The sequence below is a fragment of the Orbilia oligospora genome, assembly GCF_000225545.1.
Source record: "Orbilia oligospora ATCC 24927 unplaced genomic scaffold scaffold00054, whole genome shotgun sequence".
NCBI lineage: Eukaryota > Fungi > Ascomycota > Orbiliomycetes > Orbiliales > Orbiliaceae > Orbilia > Orbilia oligospora.
Window position 1 is genome coordinate 881,771 of NW_011645611.1, and position 14,264 is coordinate 896,034.

The following is a 14,264-nucleotide window of genomic DNA, read 5'->3' on the forward strand; positions in this document are numbered from 1 at the left end:
ATCACTTGCAGAACACCAGCTCTTGAACTAAATGTCGCCTATGATCAACCCTGCGACTTCAACTTATCCTGTTTCCAGTTGGATTAACACCAACCGATACCAGAACCGATCTCCACAGTTAGGCTGCTGCCTAATCTTGAGGCCAGTCAACATCAAACCACAAGCAGCTTACTCCATCTTTGCAACACAACACGACTTGGCTCGTGATTTGATATTCATGGCTTAATCTTCGGAACGATGGCGTTACTAGCTTTGCAACATCGTATTCGATTAGGTCTCCACAGGTAGACGTTGTTTGGTGGGTCGTTAGAATTGCCTCACTATCTTGCGTTCCTATCACCAGCGATCGCCCTCTGCTAGTATGATCAGCTTTACCTGTACTCCGTGCATACGCAGTACACAAACCCACCTACCCTTGCAAGCTTTTCCCGCCGGTCCAGTATCCTGTCGCGTGGTCCAGGAGTCGACCCGTAGTGCATGTAGTTCTTTTTTTTCGGCCGCACTAAGTGGGTCTTACCTTATTCTGACACCTTGCCTTTGCTCTTCGAATTTATTCGGTATTTAAGCCGAATTTCAAGTTTAGAACGTTTTTATATACCACCATAACCATGCAATGTTACCCTTGCGAAGCGGCTGCCTAAAGACCCAAATCTTCGAGTTATTGCATTGGCGCCCGAAGCTTGAGTTCGACTAGGTATGGATAAATGGCTTCATATCGGTATACAAGTTTTGCAAGGAAAAGATAAGCTCCGTTTAGTCGACCATACCTCATACAACCCCCCACTTGGCGGAATTCAAGCATTACTTACCTCGAGAGATCCAGGGCGGCTTGATCTTAGACACTGGCTCTTAAGAAGTCATATTATGAGATTTCCCGATAACCCAGTCTGTCAGTGCAGAGACATGAATCGAACAGAACCTATAAAATCACCTCAACTTAGTATAGTCTCATAGCATTCCCAGCTTAGACCCCCAGCTTATACTAAGCCATTTGGCTTATGCTAAGACTCGGAAGCAACCTCGATACATGCCAGTATTTTAGCCAAGACTCTCGTATTCTATACACAGATTTTTTTTTTATTTTTTTTTATTTTTTTTTCGTAGGAACGTGACGTTTGGTCTAGCCCCAGGAGCTCGAGCTTTATGGAGTAACGTACGCTGAACTTAAATCATGTATAAGTACCGGATGCACGGCTGATATTGACCTTCCCCGTACCGATTACGAAATTGGGAAGGTCCATCTCGGACTGGGCGCCACATCAGAAGTGATGATTATGAAATCATTACGGGAGTGAAATTTCTTAATAGTGTAAGAATGAACAGGCTGCTTTAGCAATCCGTGGATAAGGTGATGTTGAGTATGGCCACCCAAACTACTCGACACATTCTGTGTCCAGCTGAATCTTCACCCCTCACGCTAGACCTGGGTTCCGACAGGAGTCAAAAATCAGGTGTTATCTTTCCATTCTTCTCCACTAGGGAATGCTTTCGTACCGTCTGTGTTTGATGTGATCATCATATAGCCCATGGGCAAATTGCCACAAGCTCGGGTTCCGAGGTGTGGTAGCTAGATTATTATCACAGTTGATGCATCAATGCGCATGGCGAGTTCATACCCGGTCTTAACCGTCCGCATGGTATGGTCTAATCCAACGATTGTCTCAACCCATCAACTGTCTTAATTCTATTCTGATCCTTCACTGCCGATGCAGCATCATATTTGTTCAAGAAAGCTTAAATCTAATCTATAATGGGTATTCGCCTACAGCGATTGCCATTAAACTAGGATACCCATCAAAGGATCTTTGCATCTAGATTGTGATAGCAAGCATACGGTCCACTAGTCGAGCAACTTGCCTGGATTACCTTGAATTCTGTTTGCTGAAGCTGTTTATCAAATCGTTATTAATATAGTAATATATGTACAGGGTATCTAATGGTATCCTAATAAGTCTAGTAGGACCATAAATTTTCTATAGATATCTAGATTTGATATCGCGCTATTGTCCACGCTTCCATCCGATATGTCACCAGTATTTCAACCCGGTAATCGGATTTATAACACTGTATGTTGTATTTCCTCCAGCGATATTGTTGATAATGTTCATAGTTGTCTGGTAAGATACTCGGTTGTTAGTATGGTATCTAGGATAATGAAACAACATGGCAAAAACAGGCAGCAGCGAATGTGCCGGCTAGTTACCCCACATTTGCTTCAGGGATAGCTTGGGAGGGTACATACCACATGCTGCTGAGTTAGCATATTGCTATAGTATGATAACGGCATCTGAAATTTCGGTGGATTCCCTGAGACCGTCGTACTAGTGGGTGCCGAACCGTTGGAAGTCTGAAAAGTTGTGCTGGCACTACCATCTTGTGGCGGCAAAGGCGGTGGTTGGATACTGGTTTGGCTCGCTGGTGCTGAATAATATTGCGGCAAAGCGGGTACCATTGCGGAGACACTTGATATAGCAGGCAGCAGCGATTTGGTAACTCTGATATCGTATTCTTCCGAAATACTTCGTATCGCTTCCTCCTCTATTCGTGTGGCTCCATTTAGTGAAGTTTCACATTCGGATTTGGCCGCTATTTCATTTTCTGGGGATTCCGATAGCCGGTAAGCTAGATAAGAATTTATGTGTACTCTTCTAAACCTCAGTAGTCGCTCCTCTAATTTCTGTCGTATATCGTAGTGATGTTTTAAAGTGTCGGTGGCTTTCGTTCTTTCTTCGTGTGTCGACTGGAATTGGCCTTTTGATTTTATCACGTCCACCTCCGCTGATGCTTTAGCAATAACAATATCACAAGCATACTTCTCGAGCGCTTGAGCCTTTTTGACAGCTATCTCCAGATCTTTTAGAGTCTCAGTCAGTCGCTCGTATTTTGACCTGAGGTAGTTGACCGCTTCCTCTCTTGCCACCTTCGAAAACCATCCCTCGCATACGCTCACATGTTGATGGTTTCCATTCCTTTGTGCCTCATAAATTTCTTTTGCCGCCCACTGCTTGTTCATCTCATCAACTAGATCGGATAAGTCCTTATAGGTTTCTTCCAGTTTAATAGCTAAGTGTATTACAAAGTCCAGGGTATCCACCAGCTCTCCGTCCGGAGTTTGATATTCCCATCCTTTAATTCCAGATCTAGCATTATACTGCGCAAAGTGTCTCGCTTCGTTCACGATTTCATTGAAGTCGGCAATTTTCTGTTCGTAAAACGCCCTTTGGGGCTTATACGATTCGTTCTCCCATGTTTCGTATTCATGGGTACTAGTGCACAAGAATGTGTTATATGGGGGGTTTCGGTGCGTATCCGTATATGCGGCGAAGCGTTGGTAATAAGGCAATAGTTCCGGATTTTCGAGAGGGTCGTTTAAGGTAATATTAAGAGGCAGCAGATCCGATAATGTCGTGCCTGCAAGATCTTCTGGATCTATATTCGTTCCCGTTCCAGCTATAGTACCGTATTTTCGACCTTTCCCAGGGATGATACGCAGGGGGGTTATATTTCCGCTACGAACACAAAAGCAATTGCGACCTTGAGCTCGGCAAGATTCGCACATGTCGAAGTCTCCATTAAGACATGTACTGCAGTGGTATACCATGCCAGAGAAATTATGAGATTTGCAAATATCGCAGATGTACTCGGAGTTTTCGTCGTAAAGGGCGGTTTGGTTTTGTAATTGCGCCGTGTCATTAAACTTCGCCCCACAATCGCTTTGATAGGTCCTATAGGCATTATAATCGACCTGATATGCCATTCTAGTATTGCAATTATGTATAAGTTGAGGATGAACAATTATTGTGATAGATATCGCGAAGTATCTGGTGGGGCGTTGGGGGGGCCTTAATATAACATTATGAAACCGATTCGATTGCTAATGCTAATTTTTTTGTTCTGAGAAGCATTTCTATCTATATATAAAATCCTCCTCGATAGCTTGCAATGGGGGTTAAGGTTTAGCTGTGGTCTTTATTACCTAGTTTGGTAATTTTGTCCCGAGGGTTTGGTGGCGGTGCTCTAGCTAACTAGATTAGAGGTACAAACATTGGAAATACAAGAATTTAAGCAAGCTAAGGCATTTAGATAGACTCTACGGAGTTACAGCCCGAAGGAACTTACTACTTTAAACGGCTAAGCCCTTTTGATTTTCGCCTGATCGCGTTCGACGTTGGAACACGTTATTAATATCTCGATCGAGTGTCACGATATCTCTTAATATGATAGCATTGAAAAATGCAACAATGATATCGTGTTGTTTATCGGCGAACTGACTTATAACCGAACCGGCCGGACGTAACGTTATAACAACCACTGACAAAGGTTAATTTAGCTTCGGGCTAATCGGACACCATGGTTTTAAACAGGGACTTTCGAAAATTGGTTCCAAGTTGGGTCAATATCGTGATCGGTCCGGTCGGTCAAGTTCAAGCGCTTCACAAATTGATCCGCTCCGAGCCTGGGATGGTTCCGACTTTATAATTTAGCAGCGCGCGCATTGCATCGACTTCAAATTAATGGCAGCCAAATTCGAGTTCATTAGTACTAGTTAGCTACTGACATGTATTTACGTACATAGAGGCGGTAATAAGCAGTAGTCTTCAGTTCTGATAGCGAAATAAGCCCACAAGTTATGAATCACGGAACGTTGGTGTGAAAGCTCGCAAGTACGGGACTAGAAATTTAATGTAAAAAACGTATGTTGATCAATGACGGGCCTTGTAGACGCTGCTTATATGCCCGTACCCAGACCACAAATTAAATAGATGCGAGAATTCGTTCCTTGTTTCAATACCCAACGTCCACAAAAGGGCTTAGCTCCATGGTTCGGCTCGATTTTCGAATATTTTATGATAACAGCAGTTGCTATTAGCCGGGATTCTCAGAATTGGTTGCAGCCAACCCCTTAAGTAAATAACGGGTTGGCCGGTTCGGTTAACGGTCAACTAGCGAGCCCGACTCCATATTTAAATATTTATAGTCGGAAGATTCTGAGTTTCTTGACTAGACACTGTATAGTAACGATTCTTCATGGGCTATTTCTTCGCAGTGCTTTCGTCCTTCTACAAGTATTTCCAAAATCATGGCCTTCCACTTTTTGAATCCGTTTTTTGTTTTCTTTTTGATTCAATGGAAATACGGAATGCGGCTTTCGCTTTCACCGCGCTGGCTTGGTGTCATGACATTAATCTCTTGGCGAATGCACGCCAGTATATCTACAGGGTATCTAGAGTGGTGTCGCTGAACTCAACCGTCGGATTCCTCCACAAGACGGGTAATTTGGAGATTTGACGGTTTCCCGCCATGCACAAAAAGGTTGACATATGCCCATTGACACATCACACCTGTGCAGAAAATCTAATTTTCTCGCCATCAATTCTTGCCTGGGTCCACTTCAGCCCCAGAGGAAAGCGGAAGCAGCTGTGCCTCACTGCCCGAATCCCGTGGCAATGGGCTCGAAAATTCAAGATAAAAGGGCATCGTGGTGTCCTTGATCTTTCTGAGTTCTTCTTCAACTAGCAGCTGCGGTCTTCGGTCGTTATTCAGCCATGCCATCAGTTCGTACTTTAGTAGGCGCCGCATTTTGCGCGTCAATCGCGCAGACGGTTACTGCTACTCCCAATCCCACAGCATGCTACGCTGATAATTGCCTGAGAGGTAAGCATATCCGAAGTCATCGCTATGTTTTGTTTAGCAATCTAACTTCTTGTGTAGCATTGAGGGGTTTCGGGAGTAAAAGCTACGCCCAGGTTTCGACGGAATGCTCAAACTATGTTTGGTCAACTGTGACAGCTCAGTCCGTTGTGTAAGTCGCTCCGTTTTTGTTTTCCCCCTCTCTTTAGGGACGTTTCTAACGCTCGTTTTGATAAGTACTGTTTCTGAAACATCGACGGTGGGCACGACTATCACAACGGAGACCAGAGAGATTGTTTATGAAACTTCCTATGCGGTTGTGACAGAAACCAACCACGATAGTACTGTGCTTGTCACTCAGACATATCCCGACCCCTTTAGTACCGTCAATGCCCGTGCCATTGCTGCGAGAACCTTGGCCGAGAGTCCTATACCAACATATGCCTCTGTATGCACTAGCGGCGCGCGGTATGCCAGCGCTTGCTCCTGCTACGGAATCTTCCCAAGTGTGGCTACCGTTGCCTCGACCACAACAGTCATAGAGCTTGTAACTACAACCGACTATGTCACTGCTTCCGATACCGCTGCAACAGAGGATGTGACGCAAACTGTAGTTGAACCTACAACGACAGTCGTGAATGTGCAGTACACTGCTTTCGCGGTTGCTGTCACTAGTGCTGACGAAGGCTTCCCCCGCGAAATCTTCGAACCAAGCCAAACGGCGTTGTACATAGATATGACCTACGGTGTTTGGGAAATCTGGGGTGGACGTGGGGGTTCAAGCATTCGTCAACCTGACGGGAAGGTATATTATCCCAATGTGGATGAAGGTGGGAGGTGGTACCATTATTGCACACCGACATACGTGGATACCGACACCGGTGAAGTCTACCAAGCACCCACGGGCTCTATGTTCATAGACTCTTTCCCCGGTGCTTCACCCTCTATTACGGGGCAGGAAGTATACTGCAACTGGGATTCCAATAACGATCTTCATTGCAGTTGTACTGTTGCTGGAACGACCTATACAAAGATGACATACCATGCCGATAATACCGAGAAAACAGAGCTTTTACTGAGGAGTGGTGCTCTTCCTAGTGGTGAATGGGAAGTCTTCGCGAAAGCAATAACTACCAATCACTGTGCCGGGAATACGGGGCCCCTTTGCGATGGCTGGCATGATCCCAACGATGTTCCAATCTGGACTTCTTGGAAGGGACGACGTTCATTAGGTCGAAAAGTTAGAGCATAATTAGAACACAGTCGCAACGTCATTTAGTAATATAATTTATAGTTTTATTTTCCTTGAAGGTTCCTAGATTCGTACAATAACCTGAACTTCCTTGGGGGCGGAAATCACCTCAGTCTAGTAATATATATGAAAGCAAAACGAGGCTGCTATGATCGCAGATGACGGGTCTAGTGTAGCAATATTATTACCATTACACTTTTTTCAGAATCTTCGTGAGCCAAGCGTAGGAGCTATGGTTTCTTAGGTGTTTCTGAAATGTATTCAATCGTAAAAAGGTGGACCGTGAGTTCCCCATTTCATATCTTATTCTCAAGTTGTCCGGCGTTCTGCCATACGCGTATGCGACCCGCTTTACTACATATCTTGGCACGCTCGGGACCCCGTATACCGTTGGAGTATTTTACCAGGTGCGGGAATTTGCCAACAAGATGGGAAACTTAGGGTGCAAATGAATTTAGATGAGTACCAGGTACCAGGTACCAATTTATGCCCTTGAGCCTCACTTTACTATTCCTGACACCAAGCCAGCTAGATATCGGCCTGGAGACATTTTTGAGATTATTTTTTTTTACACGTATACACACAGTTGGCCACGCGCGCGCGCGCTTGAGCAATTGATTGGTTAAGGTGCTCAAAGCTTTTAGCGGTCGGAACTGCAACCTTACACTAAAGTTACTTGATACTCTAAGACCCCCCACGATAGTGTCTCGCCGAGTCAACATTTAGTATAACTCCGGCTTTTCGTGGAGGCTATCCTGGCGTGCATGTTGATCAGACCAAGTACTGTGGGGCGCGCTTGTAGCTGTGGATATCGATACTAGTTAGAGGTAGATATGTTAGGCTTGGAACTAAATGCCTCCGAACCAAACTTCGAGCAGTGTATGGTATTCCGTCAATGGTTTTCTTCCCTAAATCGGGTTATTTTCTCACATTCAGGTTGTATTTTCTATAATCAAAGAACCAATTTTAAATTTGCCTGTATCAGAATACGTATATCCTGTGGAGACTAGTGGATGCCAACGTTAGTTTCGCTTCATCGTGATCGATATTGAGCCATTTAGCGATTTTCCATCGTGAAAATGGATGCTCTAACGATAAGATAAATAAGCGCTAGTTTGCGCAGAATCCAAACGTGGAACCCATGTGGGACCACAGCCTCAAACTTCTATTGTTGAGAACGAACCTGCAGGACTTTTGGCGGCAGTGTACCGACGATGAGAAGCCAAAATGAAGGCTTGCAGCTTATCTTTAAAAATCGCGCTGGCTATATTGTGGGCATTGCTCATTGACGTGCCGAATGTCAGTGCCCGTCGGATCACTACTAAGCAGGTACAGAAGGCACCACCGGACGACATGCTCCTCGAGCACGATTACGAGGTTACTGAAGATGATATGACAGTTGACGTTAGCGTACAGCGCTGGACGGATACTTCGACTGAATGGATGGATGATGGATGTATGAATCTGGAAGAGTCTGGGGATGACTGGCTACTCGAACAAATCACGTATAACCCTACTAGGGTAAATCGTAAGAGCTAACCGACGTCAGCCTACCATGCATAATATATTTATATGCTAACTCTGAGACCCCAATCCACGATTTAGCTTCATATCCGTACTTCCTTGATGGAATATTAGTTTTCAATGAGTACTTTTGTCAAGGCGTACCTCTCGAGCTCCAACTGGGGGACTTTACCGATGAAAGAGATCTCGAGCTTGGGAGCCCATGGAATAGGCCTTGGGAGGACCCTAAAAATGGAGCGGCCGAAGAAGGACATAACCTTGTAACCTTTAAACTGAAGATGACAGATCCGGAGATGAAACTTAGGCCCGAAACCCTCGAAGAGATCCAGCTACCTGGCACGGATCTTCCAGAAGAGCTCCGCCCTCCGTTGAAAGAAAAATACACGGATGAAACTCAATTCGATATTGATACAGCTACAAATTGGCACAAGGCTTCGGCATGGCGTGGGATGCAGCATATTAAGAATATTTCCAAAGAATTATCAAGAGCTGAGGCCGAGGAGGAACAAAAATGGGATGATGTGGAAAGGGATGAATTATTTCAAAATGAGAACGACTGGCATAACCAGATTGGAGAATTCGGGCGGGATATCTCCTTACATGGGTTCTGGGGAGCAGTTAGTATCAAGGTTGTAACCGACCAAACCCACTGGTACACGACAAATCTTCAACGTGAAGTACTCTAGTGCAGCATTCCAGCCTAGTGAATTCGTAAAACGGATTTTACTTCAGATTTAAACTAGATTACATTTCCCATACTAGTAGATTATATAGATTCTTGGTTACATAAATAATACTTTTGGTGCATGAGAAGCTATTTAGCCCCTTCGCCACTCATATTGCTCTCATAAATTAGAACCTAGAAATAAACCCACCAAAGGTGAGGAGCAAAGATACCTTCTAGAAACATCGAATCATGGTCTGGATCCGGGTTTCAGTTCCATGTTCCAAACCGCGTTGTAGACAACAAATACAACACCACGATGTACTAACGAGGGAATGCGTGGACATGTCGACAGGTGATACCAAGCTTCAGCCTTAGCGCCGCCTTAAGTTGTAGCGCTCGCGCTCGGTCGTACTTTGTATTAATATTATCAATTGTAAACGGTGTACGTACTTTTATATACGTATATACAAGAGAGCTTTTAGGTAGAGATATCTCGAGCAATGCAATATTAATGGGATTGATCAATTGAATTGAGTCCAGGTGCTCGAAAGTATACACTCAATAATCAGTGGCTAGGCTGCTTAGCTTTTAATTTCTGGTTGCTCAACTGCACTAGCGTAAGTAGACTTCGGATCGACTTCGCACGAACCTTTGGGCCCACTTTGCTCAAGGTGCATGTGTCCGGGTTGAGACTCGATCAAGGCGGCTGAGTCGCTATTGCTGTGCTTGTTCCTGTCAACATGTTGGATTTTAGATCGATACGATGTTGCACAAATCCCCGCATTAATCCAAAACAAAGATCTCCGCGATCGAATCAATCCAGCCTGAGAATCGTCACGTCCACTTATCGATTCCTCCTGGACATGCACCGTATTTCCATCCACAATTTTATTAACACCAGCTCGTTATCAATTATCAACAACTGTTTCGAATTCGGATCTCCAAAGCTAGCCTGTCCGACGTCACTGTTCTAAGCGAATAACGCCTGAGATTAGCTGTAGATGGCCCGGCTTGTTAGACTTTGTCAAAATTTATAGTTCTGAAAATTTGTCTGTTCGAAAAAGAGTTAGGATAAATCAAAGGCTGTCGCTTGTCTCGTACCCAGACCTGGAAGGGCTGTCGCGAACATCGGTATTTTAATTAAGCAAAGCTCAAGTGAAGACTTTAGCCAGCGACAACATGGCGGACCGACAACCGCTCGAGATAACCAATCTCCGACTCTCAAATACTTCGAATCTCTTGGGAGTCGACGACCCGGCACCTCCGGTTTCCTGGTCCTATTCATCGCCGCACTCTTCACACGGTTGGTGGCAGCAAACATACGTACTATCACTCCGTAGTTGGGGTATAGGCGATACACCTGAAGACCACTCGCTTCGGCCGGTTAGTATCCTAGGCCCAAGAGCCTCGCGCAGCGAGAATATCCCATGGCCGAAAGCGTTTCCAAAAGTCGAGCCAGGACGAGTATATGAGCTTTCGGTCGTAGGGGTTCTCACTCGGCATGATAAGCGCGAATATTTCGATCTAAAACTCGGCAATGGTTGGGAGTTCGGTACTCTAGAGGGTGATGCACCACGGATAGGAGATGCATCACCACTAGACTTAGCGGAAGAGCTAGGGAAGTTAGATCATGCAGCATCTGACACGGTGATGACAACATCCGTTTTGACTTTTGAAGGCGGACTTATCGGTGGCTTCGAAACTTGGAGTAAAAGGGCGAATGGAGTGGAGCCCATCTCCACACCATGGGATTTTGACGGTTGGGAGAAGCCAAAACCTGTTTCCGTTTTTCGAAACTCATTCGACGTTGAAGTTTTAAATACTGCTCGACTCCATGTAACCGCTTTTGGAGTTTATAAAATCTTCATTAACGGGAGGGCTATCAGCCAAAGCACTATGGACCCGGGTTGGACAGAGTACAAACTACGGATCTCTTACCAAACATACGACGTGTCCAACTACTTTTTACCAGGCAGGAACGTTGTTACCGTTTTTGTGGCTGACGGCTGGTACCGCGGCCGTCTGTCTAGCGGCGGCGAGGCGAGACGGGGTATATTCGGGGCGGAAACGGGGTTCCTATCTATAATCGAGATTTTTAAGCCAGGAGGTGGTAGAGAAATAGTTAAAACGGGCCCTAGTAGATCGACTGGATGGAAATGCACGAGGAGGTGTCCAATCCAGCAGACGGAGATCTATGATGGAGAGCAATATGATTCTCGCATTGACATCGAAGACGGGACGGCTATTTGGGAAGACGTAAAAGTCATGACGGATTTTTGGCAAACCGGATACTCCACCCCAGCTCTTCAGGCCTCCATAGCGCCGCCTATTACATGCACGGAACTGCTTTCTGTGCAAAAGTATATCACGTCCCCTACAGGGAAAAAGATTCTCGATTTCGGGCAGAATACTGCCGGAAGACTATACATTAAGGGGTCTGCTCCCTCCGGTACTAGAGTCACCCTAGTGCACGTTGAACTACTAGAGCCCGACGGAACACCTTGTACCGGGCTCTTGCGGGAGGCAAAGGCTACTGACTCTTACATATTCAACGGTTCCGGTGTTGAAGAATGGGAGCCGCAATTTACTTTCCATGGTTTCCGTTACGTCCAGGTAGACCCTTGGATTGAGGGGTTGGAAGTCACGGCGAAAGTCTATGGTAGCAACCTTCCAACTGGCCTGCTCAAATTCAACAGTAGCCATAAGGAACTGAACAGACTGGTGGAGAACATTCGATGGAGTGCCCGAGCAAACTTTTTATCCATATGCACAGACTGTCCCCAACGGGACGAAAGACTAGGATGGTAAGTGCTATATAAATCCGATGCGCATATTCACCAAGTACTATGGTATTAGTAGGGCTAATATTGTTTGTTTCTAGGACGGGTGATATCAACGTGGGTCATGAAAATATATTGCTCACTTGCTGAACGGGGAAGCTGGGTTCTAATGTGACAATCGAATTATAGGCATTCGGGCCAACGGCAATTTACATATTTGATTGCCAAACATTTTTACGTTCGTGGTTGCAAGGACTGGTCGATGGCCAAAAAATAGGTGGTAGAAACTGTCCTCCTCTAGTGTAAGTGATTTCACCAAGTACGCAAAAAGTTTGTTTTATGAGAACATCATACAAATACTATGCATATCTAACTGCCTTCGCCGTGCAAAGTTCTCCAAATGCGCTTCATATGCCTGGTTCGCATAGACCGACTGCCCTTTGGCAAGATGTGTTGGTTACTTTGCCTTGGTATCTCTATCAAACATATGGAGACTCGAGCCTTCTGAGAGAGCTTTACAGTTCAATGGTAGATTATCATACAAAAGGGATTCCAAAGGACTCTAGAACAGGGTTATGGGCGCCTACCTTTCAGTTTGGAGACTGGCTCGATCCTACGGCCCCACCAGAACGCCCAGATCTGCCAGCGACTCATCCGATGTTCGTCGCTAATACTTGGCTGTGTAATATCACCAAGACTCTCTGGAAAATCGCGGTTGTCCTCCAAGACCAAGATGGCATCCGCGAGTGGGAAGCTGCAACGCTTAATCTAACATCAAAATGGCAGTCAAAATATATCCTTCCCGCCGCCGCAAGATTAGCTACTAGCTTCGGAGCAACCGAGCCCCCAAAAATACTAACTCAAGATACTCAAACTGCACACTCCCTTGCCTTAAACTTTGGCCTTCTCCCAGAAGACCTCATCAAGCCAGCGATCAACCGGCTTCACCACCTCGCTATAAACAACAATTATCATCTTTCTACAGGCTTTGCTGGAACACCTGAGCTTTTGCATGCTATATGCGCGTCGCCTTCATCACCCTTGCCACTTGAGGAAAACCTTGGGTCCATATCCTTAGCATATAAGGTTCTTTTAGGCCCACGAACGCCTCCTTCTTGGTTATACCCAGTTACTATGGGCGCTACAACTATATGGGAGCGCTGGGATGCGGTAAAACCTGATGGAAGGGTCAATACGTCGGGAATGACAAGTTTAAATCATTACGCCTACGGCAGCGTTGGTAAATGGATCTTTGAAACCGTGGGCGGAATAAAGATGCAGTACCTAGAAGGCAAAGATGGAGGACTGACTTTCATATTCAATCCTATTCCGAACCTTGAACATGGGATCACCTGGTCAGAGATGGTTTACAATAGCCCCAAAGGGATTGTTGCGTGTAATTGGAAGTATGAAAGTGACGGTCAAAAGATGGTCATAGAAATTGTGCTGCCGGGCAATTGTGAAGGCGAAGTAATGATGTTGGGACAACCACTGAAGAGAATTGGCGCAGGGAAATGGGTTTTGACGACATCTGTCAAGGATTCGGAAATGAGGCTCCTGCAAAAGAAACCAGATGGCTTGTCAGAGGGCTGGGTTATGGTTTAGGTCTGGGCTCTCAATCCTCCCCAGTTCCCTAAACAAAACAAAAACAGTTGCCATGATACTTGGATGCCACGATATAAAAATAGCCTGGCAACTAAAGGTTTGACAGGGTAGGTTTCATACTTGGCAGGGTTTGCAAGGGAAACTCTGGCTATCGAACCGTCAAAAGGTGAGAGCAAAATCGATAAATTGTTTCAATTTAGGCGCGCTGGGCATTTCTATATCTATTGTACAATAATCTTCCCAGGCCTGAATAGGGAATCTTTCAATCTCAATTTCTGAATATCGTCTTCATCATGATGCTCGCATAATAAAATCCCTCATATCATCTATCATCGACATAGGATTGAACCCCGATACTCCATTACAAGAGAAGCGACCCAATTCCCTATTCAAATATAGTCAAAGTAAATACATACGAATCCAAGTACATAAACCACGACTAAACTATAGAAAGTTGCCAAACCCAAAATTAATTTTAATCCTAATGAGACTTTGCTAGCACAGCTAGCTAGGTAGGTATCTCCTTATTTCCTCAAAATCTGCTTTGAGTATGCCAACCCAAAAATCACGAACCCCATAAACAATAGTGATCCTCCAAACCATCCCATTAAACTCTCAATAAATGGTAGCTTGGAAACATAAGGTAGGCCATCTGATTGAGCGAAGTACCCAACAGTGCGCCCAACATCGCCCGCATTTAGTTCTGGAGGAATTTCGAAAGACTCCTGGCGGATGAGAAGGGTAGGCGCCATATTGTCGTACGTTTAGACTTGTTACCGCGAAAACAACTGGTGCTTGGACCTGA

The 14,264-nt window shown here is 45.1% G+C and overlaps 4 protein-coding genes across 4 annotated transcripts; 3 read left to right on the forward strand and 1 right to left on the reverse strand.

Moving 5' to 3' along the window:
- Positions 1 to 2,027: 2,027 nt before the first annotated feature.
- AOL_s00054g286 (uncharacterized protein) lies at positions 2,028 to 3,757 on the reverse strand (the record flags this gene model as incomplete). Its single annotated transcript, XM_011121602.1, has 2 exons — positions 2,028 to 2,114; positions 2,243 to 3,757. The coding sequence occupies 2 exons, from the start codon at positions 3,755 to 3,757 to the stop codon at positions 2,028 to 2,030; spliced, it is 1,602 nt and encodes a 533-aa protein (XP_011119904.1).
- A 1,789-nt stretch (positions 3,758 to 5,546) lies between these two features.
- On the forward strand, positions 5,547 to 6,883 carry AOL_s00054g287 (uncharacterized protein; the record flags this gene model as incomplete). Its single annotated transcript, XM_011121603.1, has 3 exons — positions 5,547 to 5,655; positions 5,713 to 5,803; positions 5,869 to 6,883. 3 exons carry the CDS (start codon positions 5,547 to 5,549, stop codon positions 6,881 to 6,883), a joined length of 1,215 nt encoding a protein of 404 aa, XP_011119905.1.
- Positions 6,884 to 8,110: 1,227 nt separating this feature from the next.
- AOL_s00054g288 (uncharacterized protein) lies at positions 8,111 to 9,093 on the forward strand (the record flags this gene model as incomplete). Its single annotated transcript, XM_011121604.1, has 2 exons — positions 8,111 to 8,411; positions 8,489 to 9,093. The coding sequence occupies 2 exons, from the start codon at positions 8,111 to 8,113 to the stop codon at positions 9,091 to 9,093; spliced, it is 906 nt and encodes a 301-aa protein (XP_011119906.1).
- Positions 9,094 to 10,253: 1,160 nt separating this feature from the next.
- On the forward strand, positions 10,254 to 13,459 carry AOL_s00054g289 (uncharacterized protein; the record flags this gene model as incomplete). The annotated part of the gene is made up of 4 exons (XM_011121605.1): positions 10,254 to 11,878; positions 11,956 to 11,971; positions 12,044 to 12,156; positions 12,247 to 13,459. 4 exons carry the CDS (start codon positions 10,254 to 10,256, stop codon positions 13,457 to 13,459), a joined length of 2,967 nt encoding a protein of 988 aa, XP_011119907.1.
- Positions 13,460 to 14,264: the final 805 nt, after the last annotated feature.